The following is a 13,205-nucleotide window of genomic DNA, read 5'->3' as shown; positions in this document are numbered from 1 at the left end:
GGCAGCAACGATGTCGCACAATGACCCCTACAAAAATATTCATCGTCCGTCACCATCATCATCATCGTTACCCTACAGTGTTTCGTATGCTATGGATTAATTGTTCTCTTGTCCCACGCTCTCTACACAAAACGCTACGTGATGCGGTGGCCGATTCGGTCGTCTTGAGCGCGAATAATCTGAAAATCCGCGGAGGCGCTGTGCCTCTCTGAGACCGAAGTTGTTTAACCAGGGTGAGAAGTCACGAGAAACCAGGATAAGAGTCTCTTTTGCCAGAGAATCCTGGGTCACCAAAATGTCAAAAGCAAACAAATTAAGGTACAGTAATGAAGCAAATAGAAATCGGAGTGAAATCAGGAGTCGGTGGAGGGCTTTGTTCTGAACACGCAGCCGCCGCTTGTTGAAACCACACGGGAATTCATTGCTGGAATTAGAATTCCACATTTCTGGGAAAGGTCGACCAGTAAATGTGGTGGGGGGCTGGCAGCCATCCCCTCCATGCGTCAGACCGGCCCACTTAACTACAAACCCCGCCCACTACACAGGTAGCCCCGCCCATTGCCCTATAGCCCCGCCCACTGCCGAGGTAGCCCCGCCCATTGCCATATAGTCCCGCCCACTACTGAGGTAGCCCCGCCCATTTCCCTATAGCCCCGCCTACTCAACTACTGGCCCCGCCCACTACGCGGTCAGCCCCGCCTCTCTTTTTAAGTAGCCCCGCCCACTACTGAGGTAGCCCCGCCCATTGCCATATAGCCCCGTCCTACTCACCTACTGGCCCCGCCCACTACTGAGGTAGCCCCTCCCATTAGTTATGCAAACCGCCTTTTGCCCCACACCACGAGTCGGAGCCCTGGGGGCCAGAACGTTTTAAAACGGAGACAAAATTCACAATTTTCACAACAACAAAAGCGCTTCGAGGGGGCCAGCCTGTATGCAACCGAGAATGTGCCGGCCGAACCAGACCGTACGGTAGCCTTGCATTCAAATTTAAGTGGACACACATTCAGGTTGAGAGACGTGTATGGCCGGCGGTGCGGTACAAGGGATGGTGCATGGAACGGAGGTTTCCCGTGTCTCAAGAACAAAACCCATCGTTCGGAAGAGTTGTTCTCTTCCTACCAGGTCCGGTGTGTGAACTCGATGGCCTCAGTGCAAACACGCAGTTCAAGTGATGTCTGGGGCCACGCGTGGCTATGGCTTTTGGCTTTAACAACCTCCCTCCCTCTCTGGTAGAAGATCCAGAGTTGGGTGTTGGCTGGATCACGCAGAGACGGGCGTAAAGTTTGCAGGGTCTTTTTTTCTTCTTCTTTTGGAGGCCAAACATCAAGCACGTCGTTTGAGCGATGCCCTCTCGCATGGCAGTGTTCCCCGTACACCGCATCATTGGTCACGCGTACGAGCGCAGGGCCCTCCTTGATGAGCGGTCTTGAGACTCGCCGTGGCTCCCGTGTAGCCATTGACGCTAACGCCGCCCTCGCCGCAAGTTTTGCACAACCGCTCTGTAATGTCACTTGAAGAAAATACGGTATTTAATACCGTAACATTTACGCGGAAAAAAAAAACCACGTCGGGTTAGCGCGTCGGTCAGAGTGCGCGCCGTTCGCACATCGGAAGGTCGATGCACTACGTACCACTTCGTGGGAAAGTCCGCGGTAGTTGTTGTTCACCAACCCGCGTTGACCGTCGTGGTGAAGTATGATGGAACAAGAAACAAGACATCCATCCTTCATCCATCATTGGATTGACAAAGTTCCGTCAATTATCACGATCATAGTCTCAAGGTTTCATCAGCGGGACGTTAATGAAACGGTGCGATGGTGCCTATGTCCCGCTGCCATAGTGATTTGACCTCCTCGCGGTTTTTTTTTTATACAAGACAGGTCGCGCATTATAAATAAATACTAAAATCGGTCAAACATATCACAGCAAAACCCTCGTTAAAAAGAGCCGCGTGAGCCCCAGGGAGGCTTTTGCGGCTACATAATCGACCGTTGACACGAACACCTCTCAACGCGAACGCGGCTGGGTTCAGAACGAGAGCACCATGGCCGCTTTGAGCCCGGATCAGTGGAGGGGTCCACGTTGCCTGATTTCCACGACCACAGAGAGCCGGGTTCTGCTTGTCCAGGAACGACCCAGTCCTGGCCTCGATGCACGTACGTATGGTTTGTTGAACATCTCTCGCACCGTACGTAGCCAAAAGTGCTAATCGGAGGTGCAAGACGCAACACCAGGGACCTTGGCCCGCGTGTCCACGCTTCGCAAAGCAGTCAGCCTGGAGCCCGCCTCTGCCTCGGAGGAATTCCGTGCGTGAGCTCGGTTGGATCACCGGCACCCCCGTCGCTGGCCATGGAAACGTGTCGCGAGGGACTAGCGGACGAGTACACGACGCGTTGATGGAGCGGGGGGGGGGGGGCGAGGCGTCCATGCGGGAGACGCATCGAGGGAGAAGAGTCAATGAGGGCAGCAGCTTCTCCATCGCGTGAGCTCCTGCTGCTGCTCATGCTCACACCTCATGTGATCTGGACACATTCGTCAATAAGACCGCGTGGCCTTAAGAAAGCTAAATATACGAGGCCACGTGCCGGGCAGCAGCCCTTCCTCGTAGCACGTGGATCTGTTCGTGCGGCAGAGGAGAGATTCACAAGATCTGGACGAACGCAGCTGGCAGACCTTGGGGTCAACGGCGCCGATGAAAATATAATTTTCGTCAGAGTCTTGATGGTTTTCCTTTCTGGAAGGCTGATGCCACTTATTGATGATTATATTGATGAGTGAAGTGGTTATTCAGTATATTATTAAACAACATTTCATAATATTGATTAATCAGTATTTATGAAGAATCCTATTCATATATAATTATTTATGATTGGCGGTGGTGGCGATAATAATGACGATGATTTGTTTTCGATAAATCGCCCTTTACGCGCTTTACACGCGACAAGTAACTTTACATGACATATCATCTCAAAACATTTTAAAGGGCACCCCCAATGGTAGCTGTCCCTGTGCGGCACACGGTGACACAGAAACTGGCCTGCAACGGGCATTAGTCTGTTCATCGGGGACTCTGATTGATTTGTGTAATCGCAAAAGAGTAATTTGCGGGTGATTTCTGGTGTTGTTGCCAAATTCGGACTCATTTCGAATGACGTCTCGGGATCTGTAACGTCAACTGCGAGGCAGATGGCGCCAAGTATTTTGTGGTTCGTACCCCCGCAGTATTAACCAGGTCGGCAGCCGGGCTCGAACAACAAACCTCTGCGACCATCGTCGAACGCGCCTGCCAATGAGCTGTGTCACCGCCAGTGACAGTGATAATGACGATTAGTAATATGCATCATCGATGATGGTATTGTTGATGATGAGGATGGTGATGACGATGACGATAGCTACGGCGATGAGGTCACGTCGGCACGCTCAGTGACGAGCACAGCGCAGCACTCAGTCGAGCCGCGAGTTCCTAACTCCTAGATTCTGGCCTGGAACATTGGGAGGTCACGGGTTGGATTTTGGCCTACGGACTCGCTTCGTGATCACGACTGCTGTCCTTCCATAACTCGCAAACGATCCGGCGCTCCGTTGCGTCATCCGCACGGGAGGGGCAACCGTGCTGGCTGGGTACACGAATCGGGCTGCTCTCGCGTGACTAACGCATTTCTCCCTTGGCCAAGCGACCCGACACGGATGGGCAGCACGAAACATTTCCATTGCGAGATCCCACCAGCGAAACACTCGCTCCGCGTAAACGGCTTCCACCTTGTCAGCCTTTGCTAGGTCTTCCCGGATGGTTGCGGCCGCTACTGGATGAGGCTAACGTTCTGATTCTGCTGCTGCTGTTGCTGCCCGCATTCGAGGTCCGGCCACATCTGCTCCCCGAGAGGGATGTGCACGGACTCGGCGGTGCTCCGGTAGTGCACGCCGGCTGCCGAGCCTCCGACCGGGCTGGCTCTGCTTGGCACGGTGAACACCCCGCACGCCCCCACGACCTGCTGCTGCTGCCCCACTCCTCCCATCGACGCCGCGTCCCCATCCCCCGCGTGCACCGGGCTGGGCGGCTTGGACGAGACCGGCGATGCGGTGGGGCTGAGCTGGAAGGCCGTGGTGTCCTGGATCGTGTGCTCGCTCGTCTCCAGCTCGAAGGCGCCGGCCACCCCGGACGCGGCCGAGGCGGACGCGGCGCCGGCCCGCGGGAACCCGCCGCCTCCCCGCGCTCCCCCGCCGGCCTTCGACGCCGCTTTCTTGCGCCGCGCGGCTCCCGGCGCGGAGAAACCGCCCGGCCTCCTGCTGCACACGCAGCACGCGCCGAAGAAGAGGAGCGCGAGGGCGAGGAGCACGGGCCCGATGATGATGGGCGGGTTGCTGCCCGGCGCGAACGAGCCGAAGGCGAACACGCCGACCAGCGTGATGTTGATGCCGGCCAGCATGACGCAGAGGCCGCACGCGCAGCACAGCGCCGGCGAGGGCATTCCGTGGCCGCGGGAGCGACGAGACTTCTCCTTGCCCGGCGGCATGGCCCGCTGTCTCGCCCTTTGCACGGCAAGCCTCGGCTTCGCCCTGCCCTCTAGCCGGGACACTGGGTCACCCGGACCTGCCCTTCACTCGGGGCAGCCGGGCAGCTCAGTCCGCATGGCTCCTCGGAGTGAACCTGCGAAATGCACGACAGGGAAATGGTCGTGAACGGGTAAATGCATCGCAGCTCCGCGCAGGAATTCATTATTGAACGGTCGCGCGATTTGCGCCAAGAAGAACAATACCAGCAAGTTAGGAGAATCATTGGCCGAAACGTCGCCGATTATATATGTTTGTCCTTTTAAGGCGACACGTTGTTATTGAAACACATGTTGAGTGTTTTTTGTTACTTGTGCTTGTGCACCGCTGCCAACAGCAGCAGCAGCAGTCGCATCACCAAATCATTTGTTCTCTAAGAAGGCGCGACTCGGGCCAATGGAGCCACGTGGTTGGCTGCTCCGACCCTGAGCTCCGGCGCAGTTGCACCGCCTGCACACTCGACAGCTGCGCCCCCTCACTGCCGAGCGCTGAGACTGCGAGACGAGGCTGGGAGGGCAATTAACGCGGCGACGACCGAATCCTTTGAGAAAGCGGCGCTCGCTAATTGATTAATTATCCCTTAATTGCCTCTAGGGAGAGTGTATCTGGCCGATCTCACGCCCTCCCCTCCAGCACCCCTACAGCCCCGCCCCTCACCTGCCACTCTCATCGCAAGATCAAAGCGGTGGAGATTTAGGAGCGGGATATTTCAAAGACTTTAGGCGCCCGTCACGTCCTCTCTTTGACAGCAGCAATCTCCTGTGCATAATCCTACACGTGCCAGTCACTCGGTGGCGGGGGGGTGGGAAGGATATTAATACACAGACCGACGTCACTCCACTGCTGCATGAAGGCCTCACTCACTCAGTGTCGGTCGTTATGGGAGTTCTCTGTCCATACTTTACGCTCGTAAAGGGTTGGAGTGGGAGAGAGTATCCAGGACCGGTTCAAGTCTAACTCACCGCTGATGTTAGCCGCGGCCGGGGAATCAACCTCAGGTCGCCGTGTTTACTCTTCAAATCGATGTCAGTCGATGCATCGTTATAGCCCTACTCAACGGATGCGTGGACTGTGTTCGGGGATTTGGAGGCGCGGAATGTTTCTGATGATGCTGCTGCTGCTTCTGCTGATTATTATTACATAACTCTTTATTGGCTCATAATAAAGGTGTTTGGGTTAGATCGCGTAAGTATAAATGCGTCGTAATCCTCTACCATCCGACACAGCCAATTGGTAAGGGGATTTGTCACGAAAACAAAACACCAATTAGTTACTACTTCAGCCCACCGGCGTGTTGGAGAGTCAATCCACAACATTTACAATTTGAGTACGACACATTTATACTTACGCGATCTAACCCAAACACCTTTATTATGAATAATATTGGTCGCGAAAGCTTCCGTGTCTTTACTGGATTTACACCCTCGATGAAGTTGATGATGCTGCTGTTTCTGCTGCGGATGAAAATGGTGCTCCTCGTGTTGCTGCTGGTGCTGATGATGATGCTGATGGTGGAGCTGATGATGATGCTGATGGTGGAGCTGATGATGATGCTGATGGTGGAGCTGATGATGATGCTGATGGTGGAGCTGATGATGATGCTGATGGTGGAGCTGATGATGATGCTGATGGTGGAGCTGATGATGATGATGCTGATGGTGGTGCTGATGATGCTGATGGTGGAGCTGATGATGATGATGCTGATGGTGGTGCTGATGATGCTGATGGTGGAGCTGATGATGATGCTGATGGTGGAGCTGATGATGATGATGCTGATGGTGGAGCTGATGATGATGATGCTGATGGTGGAGCTGATGATGATGATGGTGGAGCTGATGCTGATGCTGATGGTGGAGCTGATGATGATGCTGATGGTGGAGCTGATGATGATGATGGTGGAGCTGATGCTGATGCTGATGGTGGAGCTGATGATGATGCTGATGGTGGAGCTGATGATGATGATGCTGATGCTGGAGCTGATGATGACGACGACGACGAAGACCGACCGCGTGCTTGCTGAAAGAACCAGCGTCACGTGACGTTCGGTTGCACGGGTTGATGTCACAGCGCTGAGAGGCACGGGAGGAGGAGGAGGGGGGGGGTCAATTCCCCCTCCCCTTCCCTTTCGCCCCGCCCCCCTCTTAGCCCCCACCCCGTCCCCCATTCATAGCCCCCCCCCACACACTCACGTGTCCGCGAGAGGTAATCGCTCTCGCACCGCGAGTTTCACGCATGTCCGTTGTCATTATTATTAATGGGGCTGCCTTCCCTGTCTCCTTCGAACTGAGCAGCAACAGCAGGAGACGCGGGTGTCGTGGTGGTGGGGGGGGCGGGGGTGGCGGGTGGGGGTGGGGGCAGAGGGGCGTTAGGGGCGGTGGGAGTAGTCACCCCCCCCCCCAGCGATTTGCTCTGGCGGCTTAATTGCGTAATTAATTAAGAACTCGAGGATTCGTGCAGTCTGTGGCGGTTGCGTTGGGGTTGCAGAGAGCTGCCTCCAGGGAGGAGGGCGATGGAAATGTTTACTTAGAACCACCCAAAAAACCAATGAACACTATTTCGCCCCACCAATTAGCGTATTCCGACGGCTGTGGTCTTACAACGCTGCTCACAGTTCGCGTGCGTGTACGCGCACAACCAGATGCAGATTTCCCCCGTGTCGCCTGAAACAGACTGTTGGTGGCAAGTGCTGTCAGCCAGCACCTTACGAAGGCCGGCACGGCGCACGAGAGGGTCGGGTGGCCAACACCACGCCCGGCCGCTTTTGTCTCCCGAATGTTGGATGCTGAAACATCGCACCAGCTACTCCTTGGAAACATGAGTCAACCGAGGTGAGGCCCAGGACCGCTTGAAATATTCGCCACTAAATTTTGGCCGTGAGCGGAGATCGACCGCGTGTCTCCGGGGTCGCAGCGCAGTGCACGAACCACTGCATCACCGCTCCGTTTAACTCTCCAATACACTGGTGGGCTCAAGTAGTAACAAATTGGCGTTTTGTGCACGTGACAAATCCCTTACTAATTAGCTGTGTCGGGTGGTGGAGGGTTACGACACATACTTACGCGATCTAACCCAAAAACCTTTATTATGCCTTATCGCTCCCCACACACGCCGACATACACGTGCGCGTTCTGATGCTGTACGCACGTGCGCGCGCGTGTGTGTGTGAACACCCTCGTGTTGATCACAGGGGCTGTTCGACCATACTTCGCCACGCTCGTCAGCGCGGATTGGTGACTGGGGGAGGGTTGAGACCCATGACCCACATTCAAGGCCACTTCGCCACTGATGTGAGCCGCGTGCGGGAATCCAACTCGGGTGTGGCCGCTTGAAAAGCCTCTTCACCATATCTGCATTGAATCTCCAGAGCCGAAGAGGGCTGGGACCGTCAACTTAGTGACTCCCTGGAACCTGGAAGAATGACGCTGTGGGCACGAGGGTGGGGGCTCTGGTGAGTTGATGGGCGGGGGAGGGTGGGGGTAACGCATCAAGGGGAGGAGAGAGAGAGGTGGGGGGGGGCGAGGTCAGAACTCTGCTAATTGACGCAATCTGAGTGCCTTCATTTACTTCGCGGACACGATGCGCCCTCAATATATGTTGGGTGGTGGTGGTGGTGATGATGATTATGATGAGCGGGGTTGTCGTTGCTTTGACTGCAGCCGAATAATGATTGGGCCAGAGCAGACATGGGTACCGTGGATCTGCAATATTTTGCTGTTTTTTCTTGGATTTTTTGTTTGCACTTAGTCACATATTCACTTTAAAATGTTTTTTGTTCATGTTTTTTGTTTGTTGCGGTTGCACCCGATTCAAGAGCCGAATGGCTCACAGGGCTATACCTAATCAATGAACTTGAACTTGAACGTGGCTAATGAGAAAAGTGAATGACCTGTGGCCCTTTCGTCTGCAGTGTAACGCCACAATTGGCCACGCAAGAAAAATTGGAACCGCTACAGCGATGCCACCTGGGCCCGTGGACTCATGAGGCGAGAGGAAGCCCGGCTATGCGCATTTTGATTGGGTTATACACTGCACTACGAGCTCCACATAGAAAGGCGAAAATCCCCCGGATAGCTTTTAACAGACTGGGCAAGTGCACGGATATATGAAGGCCTTGACAGGGCTACACACCAGGGGATGGGCGGCCAGCACCACGCCCGGGCCGCCTGTCTCTCCCCAGTGCTGGTGTTTACACACCGCACCAGATACTCATTTGAGGCTGAGTCGACCTAGGGGAAGCCCAGCACCGGATCAGATATTCGTCACTGATGTTGGCTGTGAGCGGGAATCGAACTCGAGTCGCCGGGTATGTAGCGCAGTGCGCTATCCTCTACACTATCGCTCAGCACGCATGCTATGTTAACAACAGCCGCCGTTCGCCACTAAGTGTCGGTGACGTCATAACGATGATTGTGCCAGGCTAGGTGCACGTACGGTGCGAAAAAAGTTCAACGTCGTACAAAGATCCCCCGTATAGCCTTCAACAGACTGTAGGGGCAAGTGCTGTTAGCGATCACCTATGAAGGCCGGAACGGTACACGAGGAGGTGGGTGGCCAGCACCACGCCCGACCGCCTTTGTCTCCCTAGTGGCACAGTGTTTACACACCGCACCAGGTACTCATTTGAGGCTGAGTCGACCTAGGGGAGGCCCGAGACCGGTTCAGATAATCGTCACTGGTGTTGGCCGTGAGCTAACCGCTACACTAGCGCTCCCTCACACACACACACACTAACACACTCAACTACATTCGAAATACGCTCACGCGTGTGCACACCTGCATAACGATTGCGTCGTCCAAGTGATCTGTCACGTTCTCAAGCTGCTACACACCTGTGTGTGTGCGCCTAGTCACAGCACATGTCCGCTCACAGTACACTTATGTATGCACACAAACACCCCTTGGGGCCCACACAGTGCACCGCTCCCATGGGTTCACAGAGTACACAACAGAAGGCTCACATCTGTGTGCACACGTTCGCATGTGACGCGCGCGCACGCGCGTGTGATCATAAATGCATGAGCTGATGCGACGACTGACGAACACACACGGACACACACACACGCGCACACACACATACACTAACAAAGATTCCCCGTGTGGCCCAATCGGTGTTCGCGAGCACCTATTAAGGCCGGAACGTCGCAGGAGTAAGCTCTATCGCATCACACGCGACCGCCTCTGTCTCCCGAGCAGTGATGTTTGCACCCGCATAACAAACCAATTGAAGACCGAGTCGACATTCGGGGAAGGCAAAGCACCGGTTGGGATATCACTCGCCACCGATGTTTGGCGGTGTCCGGGAATTGAACTCGGGTCGCCGGGTTCATAGCGCAGTGAGCTCAGCACTGCGACACCGCTAATCACGACACGCACGCACACGGCGCGCGCGTTCTCGTCATCGCCGTCACCATCATCGTGAGCACGCGCGCGTGTACTCACCTGCCGGTGTGCGCCCTCGTTGTTCTGCCTCGTGGATGGGTCAAAGAGGGCCGCTCCTCTCCTCTCTGCCCTCTCCACCGCCGTCTTCTCGAGCCCTCCTCAAAAGGCGGCTACCGCCGGCGGGAATCGGGACCGCGCACACGCACGCGCTTCGCGTTGGTTGCGGCGGTGGTGGTGTTGGTGGTGCTGGTTGTTGTTGTTGCCTGCCGCTGGTTGTTATGATGTAAGAGACGCAAGCCGAAGCGCCCGGGAATGGGGTTGTGCGTCGTAGTCGCCGTCGTTCACCGTTGACAAACGCTGGTCGTAGATCTACCACCGCTTCTCATCCGCACGTCGCTTCCTCCTCGTCGTCGTCGTCGTCCTCATCCGCCCCTCTGCTCCCTGTCTGCCCGTCTCCTCCACCACGCGCGTCCCGGACAGACGGGCAGGCGGAGGGGGGTGAGTCGAGAGAGAGGGGGGGGGGGTGTAGATTAAAGGGGAGGATGCAGCCAACATACACTCACACACACGGCAAAATCACGAGGCAGCTTGCACACGCACACACTCACACACACACGGCAACACCACGATCTTCTAAATGTGCATGGGCGGACGCGTGTGTGTGTTCCTAATGTCAGCTGCACATAGCATCAAGAGAGTATGTGCAGCATGTAAATCGTGTGTGTGTGTGTTGCATGTGGCGCGTGTGTGTTCCTAATGTCAGCTGCACATAGCATCAAGAGAGTATGTGCAGCATGTACACCGTGTGTGTGTGTTGCATGTGGCGTGTGTGTGTTCCTAATGTCAGCTGCACATAGCATCAAGAGAGTATGTGCAGCATGTACACCGTGTGTGTGTGTGTGTTGCATCTGTCGTGTGAGTGTTCCATGCAGTGCTGTAGGTGTGTTCGTGCCTTGCCTGTGAATTAACGCACGACGCACATGCAGCTTTAAATAATTCATACACGTATAATTGAGACTGCGATTTGTTTAATCTCGGGCTTCTCGCCGTTTCCCATCGAGCCGAGGGTACGGAGAAGGTTATTTGTGTCCTCGCGATCCTCGTGCGCGTGTGCGCGTGCGTGATTCCATTGGGGGTCGCTGTGGTGAGAGTGCTCGGCTCACACTCGCAAGGTGTCGCGAGGTCTCTTCCACGATTCCCAAGTCGCCACTGCCGAGTCACCGTCCATCCTCGTTCACGTCTCATTTGGGAAGCTAAGCAATAGTGATAGGGTTTTACCCTTTCAACTGGTACAAAAACTGACACCTTTATACAAGGCATCATGTTTGCAATAACCACAACACAAGCAGTCAAAATGTTGATAGGTCCACACTCGATACAGCTTTTCTTAAAGCCTAGTCTCCATTGGTGTTGGACCAGATGACGCCAAAAGGCGTGATGGCTTGTATTAAGGTGTCAGTTTTTGTACCAGTTGAAAGGGTAAACACCTATCACTATATTTTGCCACTGGTAAAGGAGGTCTCATAGTGAAGCTAAGAAAGTTGACATTGGCCTGCATTTGGCTGTGGGAGACCAGCTGAGAGAGAGAGAGAAAACGAGTTGTTGTTGTTGGCTTGAGCTCCGATGTGACCAGGAGATGTGAGTAGAGCACACACAGGGCCATCCAGTGTGACCAGGAGATGTGAGTAGAGCACACAGGACCGTCCAGTGTGACCAGGAGGTGTGAGTAGAGCACACAGGGCTGTCCAGTGTGACCAGGAGATGTGAGTAGAGCACACAGGGCTGTCCAGTGTGACCAGGAGATGTGAGTAGAGCACACAGGGCCCTCCAGTGTGATCAGGAGATGTGAGTAGAGCACACAGGGCTGTCCAGTGTGACCAGGAGGTGTGAGTAGAGCACACAGGACCGTCCAGTGTGACCAGGAGGTGTGAGTAGAGCACACAGGGCTGTCCAGTGTGACCAGGAGGTGTGAGTAGAGCACACAGGACCGTCCAGTGTGACCAGGAGGTGTGAGTAGAGCACACAGGGCCGTCCAGTGTGACCAGGAGATGTGAGTACAGCACACAGGGTCGTCCAGTGTGGCCAGGAGATGTGAGTAGAGCACACAGGGTCGTCCAGTGTGACCAGGAGATGTGAGTAGAGCACACAGGACCGTCCAGTGTGACCAGGAGGTGTGAATAGAGCACACAGGGCTGTCCAGTGTGACCAGGAGATGTGAGTACAGCACACAGGGTCGTCCAGTGTGACCAGGAGATGTGAGTAGAGCACACAGGGCTGTCCAGTGTGACCAGGAGATGTGAGTACAGCACACAGGGCTGTCCAGTGTGACCAGGAGATGTGAGTACAGCACACAGGGCTGTCCAGTGTGACCAGGAGGTGTGAGTAGAGCACACAGGGCTATCCAGTGTGACCAGGAGATGTGAGTAGAGCACACAGGGCTGTCCAGTGTGACCAGGAGATGTGAGTAGAGCACACAGGGCTGTCCAGTGTGACCAGGAGATGTGAGTAGAGCACACAGGGCTGTCCAGTGTGACCAGGAGATGTGAGTACAGCACACAGGGCTGTCCAGTGTGACCAGGAGATGTGAGTAGAGCACACAGGGCTGTCCAGTGTGACCAGGAGATGTGAGTAGAGCACACAGGGCTGTCCAGTGTGACCAGGAGGTGTGAGTACAGCACACAGGGCTGTCCAGTGTGACCAGGAGATGTGAGTAGAGCACACAGGGCAATCCAGTGTGACCAGAAGATGTGAGTAGAGCACACAGGGCTGTCCAGTGTGACCAGGAGATGTGAGTAGAGCACACAAGGTCGTCCAGTGTGACCAGGAGATGTGAGTAGAGCACACAGGGCCCTCCAGTGTGACCAGGAGATGTGAGTAGAGCACACAGGGCTGTCCAGTGTGACCAGGAGATGTGAGTAGAGCACACAGGGCTGTCCAGTGTGACCAGGAGATGTGAGTAGAGCACACAGGGCTGTCCAGTGTGACCAGGAGATGTGAGTAGAGCACACATGGCTGTCCAGTGTGACCAGAAGATGTGAGTAGAGCACACAGGGCTGTCCAGTGTGACCAGGAGATGTGAGTACAGCACACAGGGTCGGATTGAGGCACGGAGCTTCAGGGGCTGCAGCCCAGGGAGCATCCGCCAGCTGGAGCGCCTCCAGAGATTCAGTGAAAAGTTATTTCAGTTATGAATGCTGAATTGTACAGTATTTGTTAGCCTTGTAAAAATAAAATTGTTTTACTTTTTTTCCTTTTGAAAATATTACTGGGAG

General features: G+C 54.9%; 1 protein-coding gene across 2 annotated transcripts; it reads right to left on the bottom strand.

Moving 5' to 3' along the window:
* Nucleotides 1–769: 769 nt before the first annotated feature.
* TMEM275 (transmembrane protein 275) lies at nucleotides 770–11,029 on the bottom strand. 2 transcript variants are annotated; one of them, XM_061567715.1, is made up of 3 exons: nucleotides 9,994–11,029; nucleotides 7,818–7,999; nucleotides 770–4,651 (listed from the first exon to the last, which is right to left on the bottom strand). In XM_061567715.1, the coding sequence occupies exon 3, from the start codon at nucleotides 4,515–4,517 to the stop codon at nucleotides 3,804–3,806; it is 714 nt and encodes a 237-aa protein (XP_061423699.1). In that variant the 5' UTR covers nucleotides 4,518–4,651; nucleotides 7,818–7,999; nucleotides 9,994–11,029; the 3' UTR covers nucleotides 770–3,803. The 2 variants fall into 2 exon arrangements, with proteins under 2 accessions (XP_061423699.1, XP_061423700.1); XM_061567716.1 differs by lacking the exon at nucleotides 7,818–7,999.
* Nucleotides 11,030–13,205: the final 2,176 nt, after the last annotated feature.

This window comes from Lethenteron reissneri, chromosome 39 (assembly GCF_015708825.2).
Source record: "Lethenteron reissneri isolate LAM-NWPU_2019-01 chromosome 39, ASM1570882v1, whole genome shotgun sequence".
In the NCBI taxonomy this organism is placed as follows: Eukaryota; Metazoa; Chordata; class Hyperoartia; order Petromyzontiformes; family Petromyzontidae; genus Lethenteron; species Lethenteron reissneri.
This window is presented reverse-complemented; position numbering and strand designations above follow the sequence as displayed.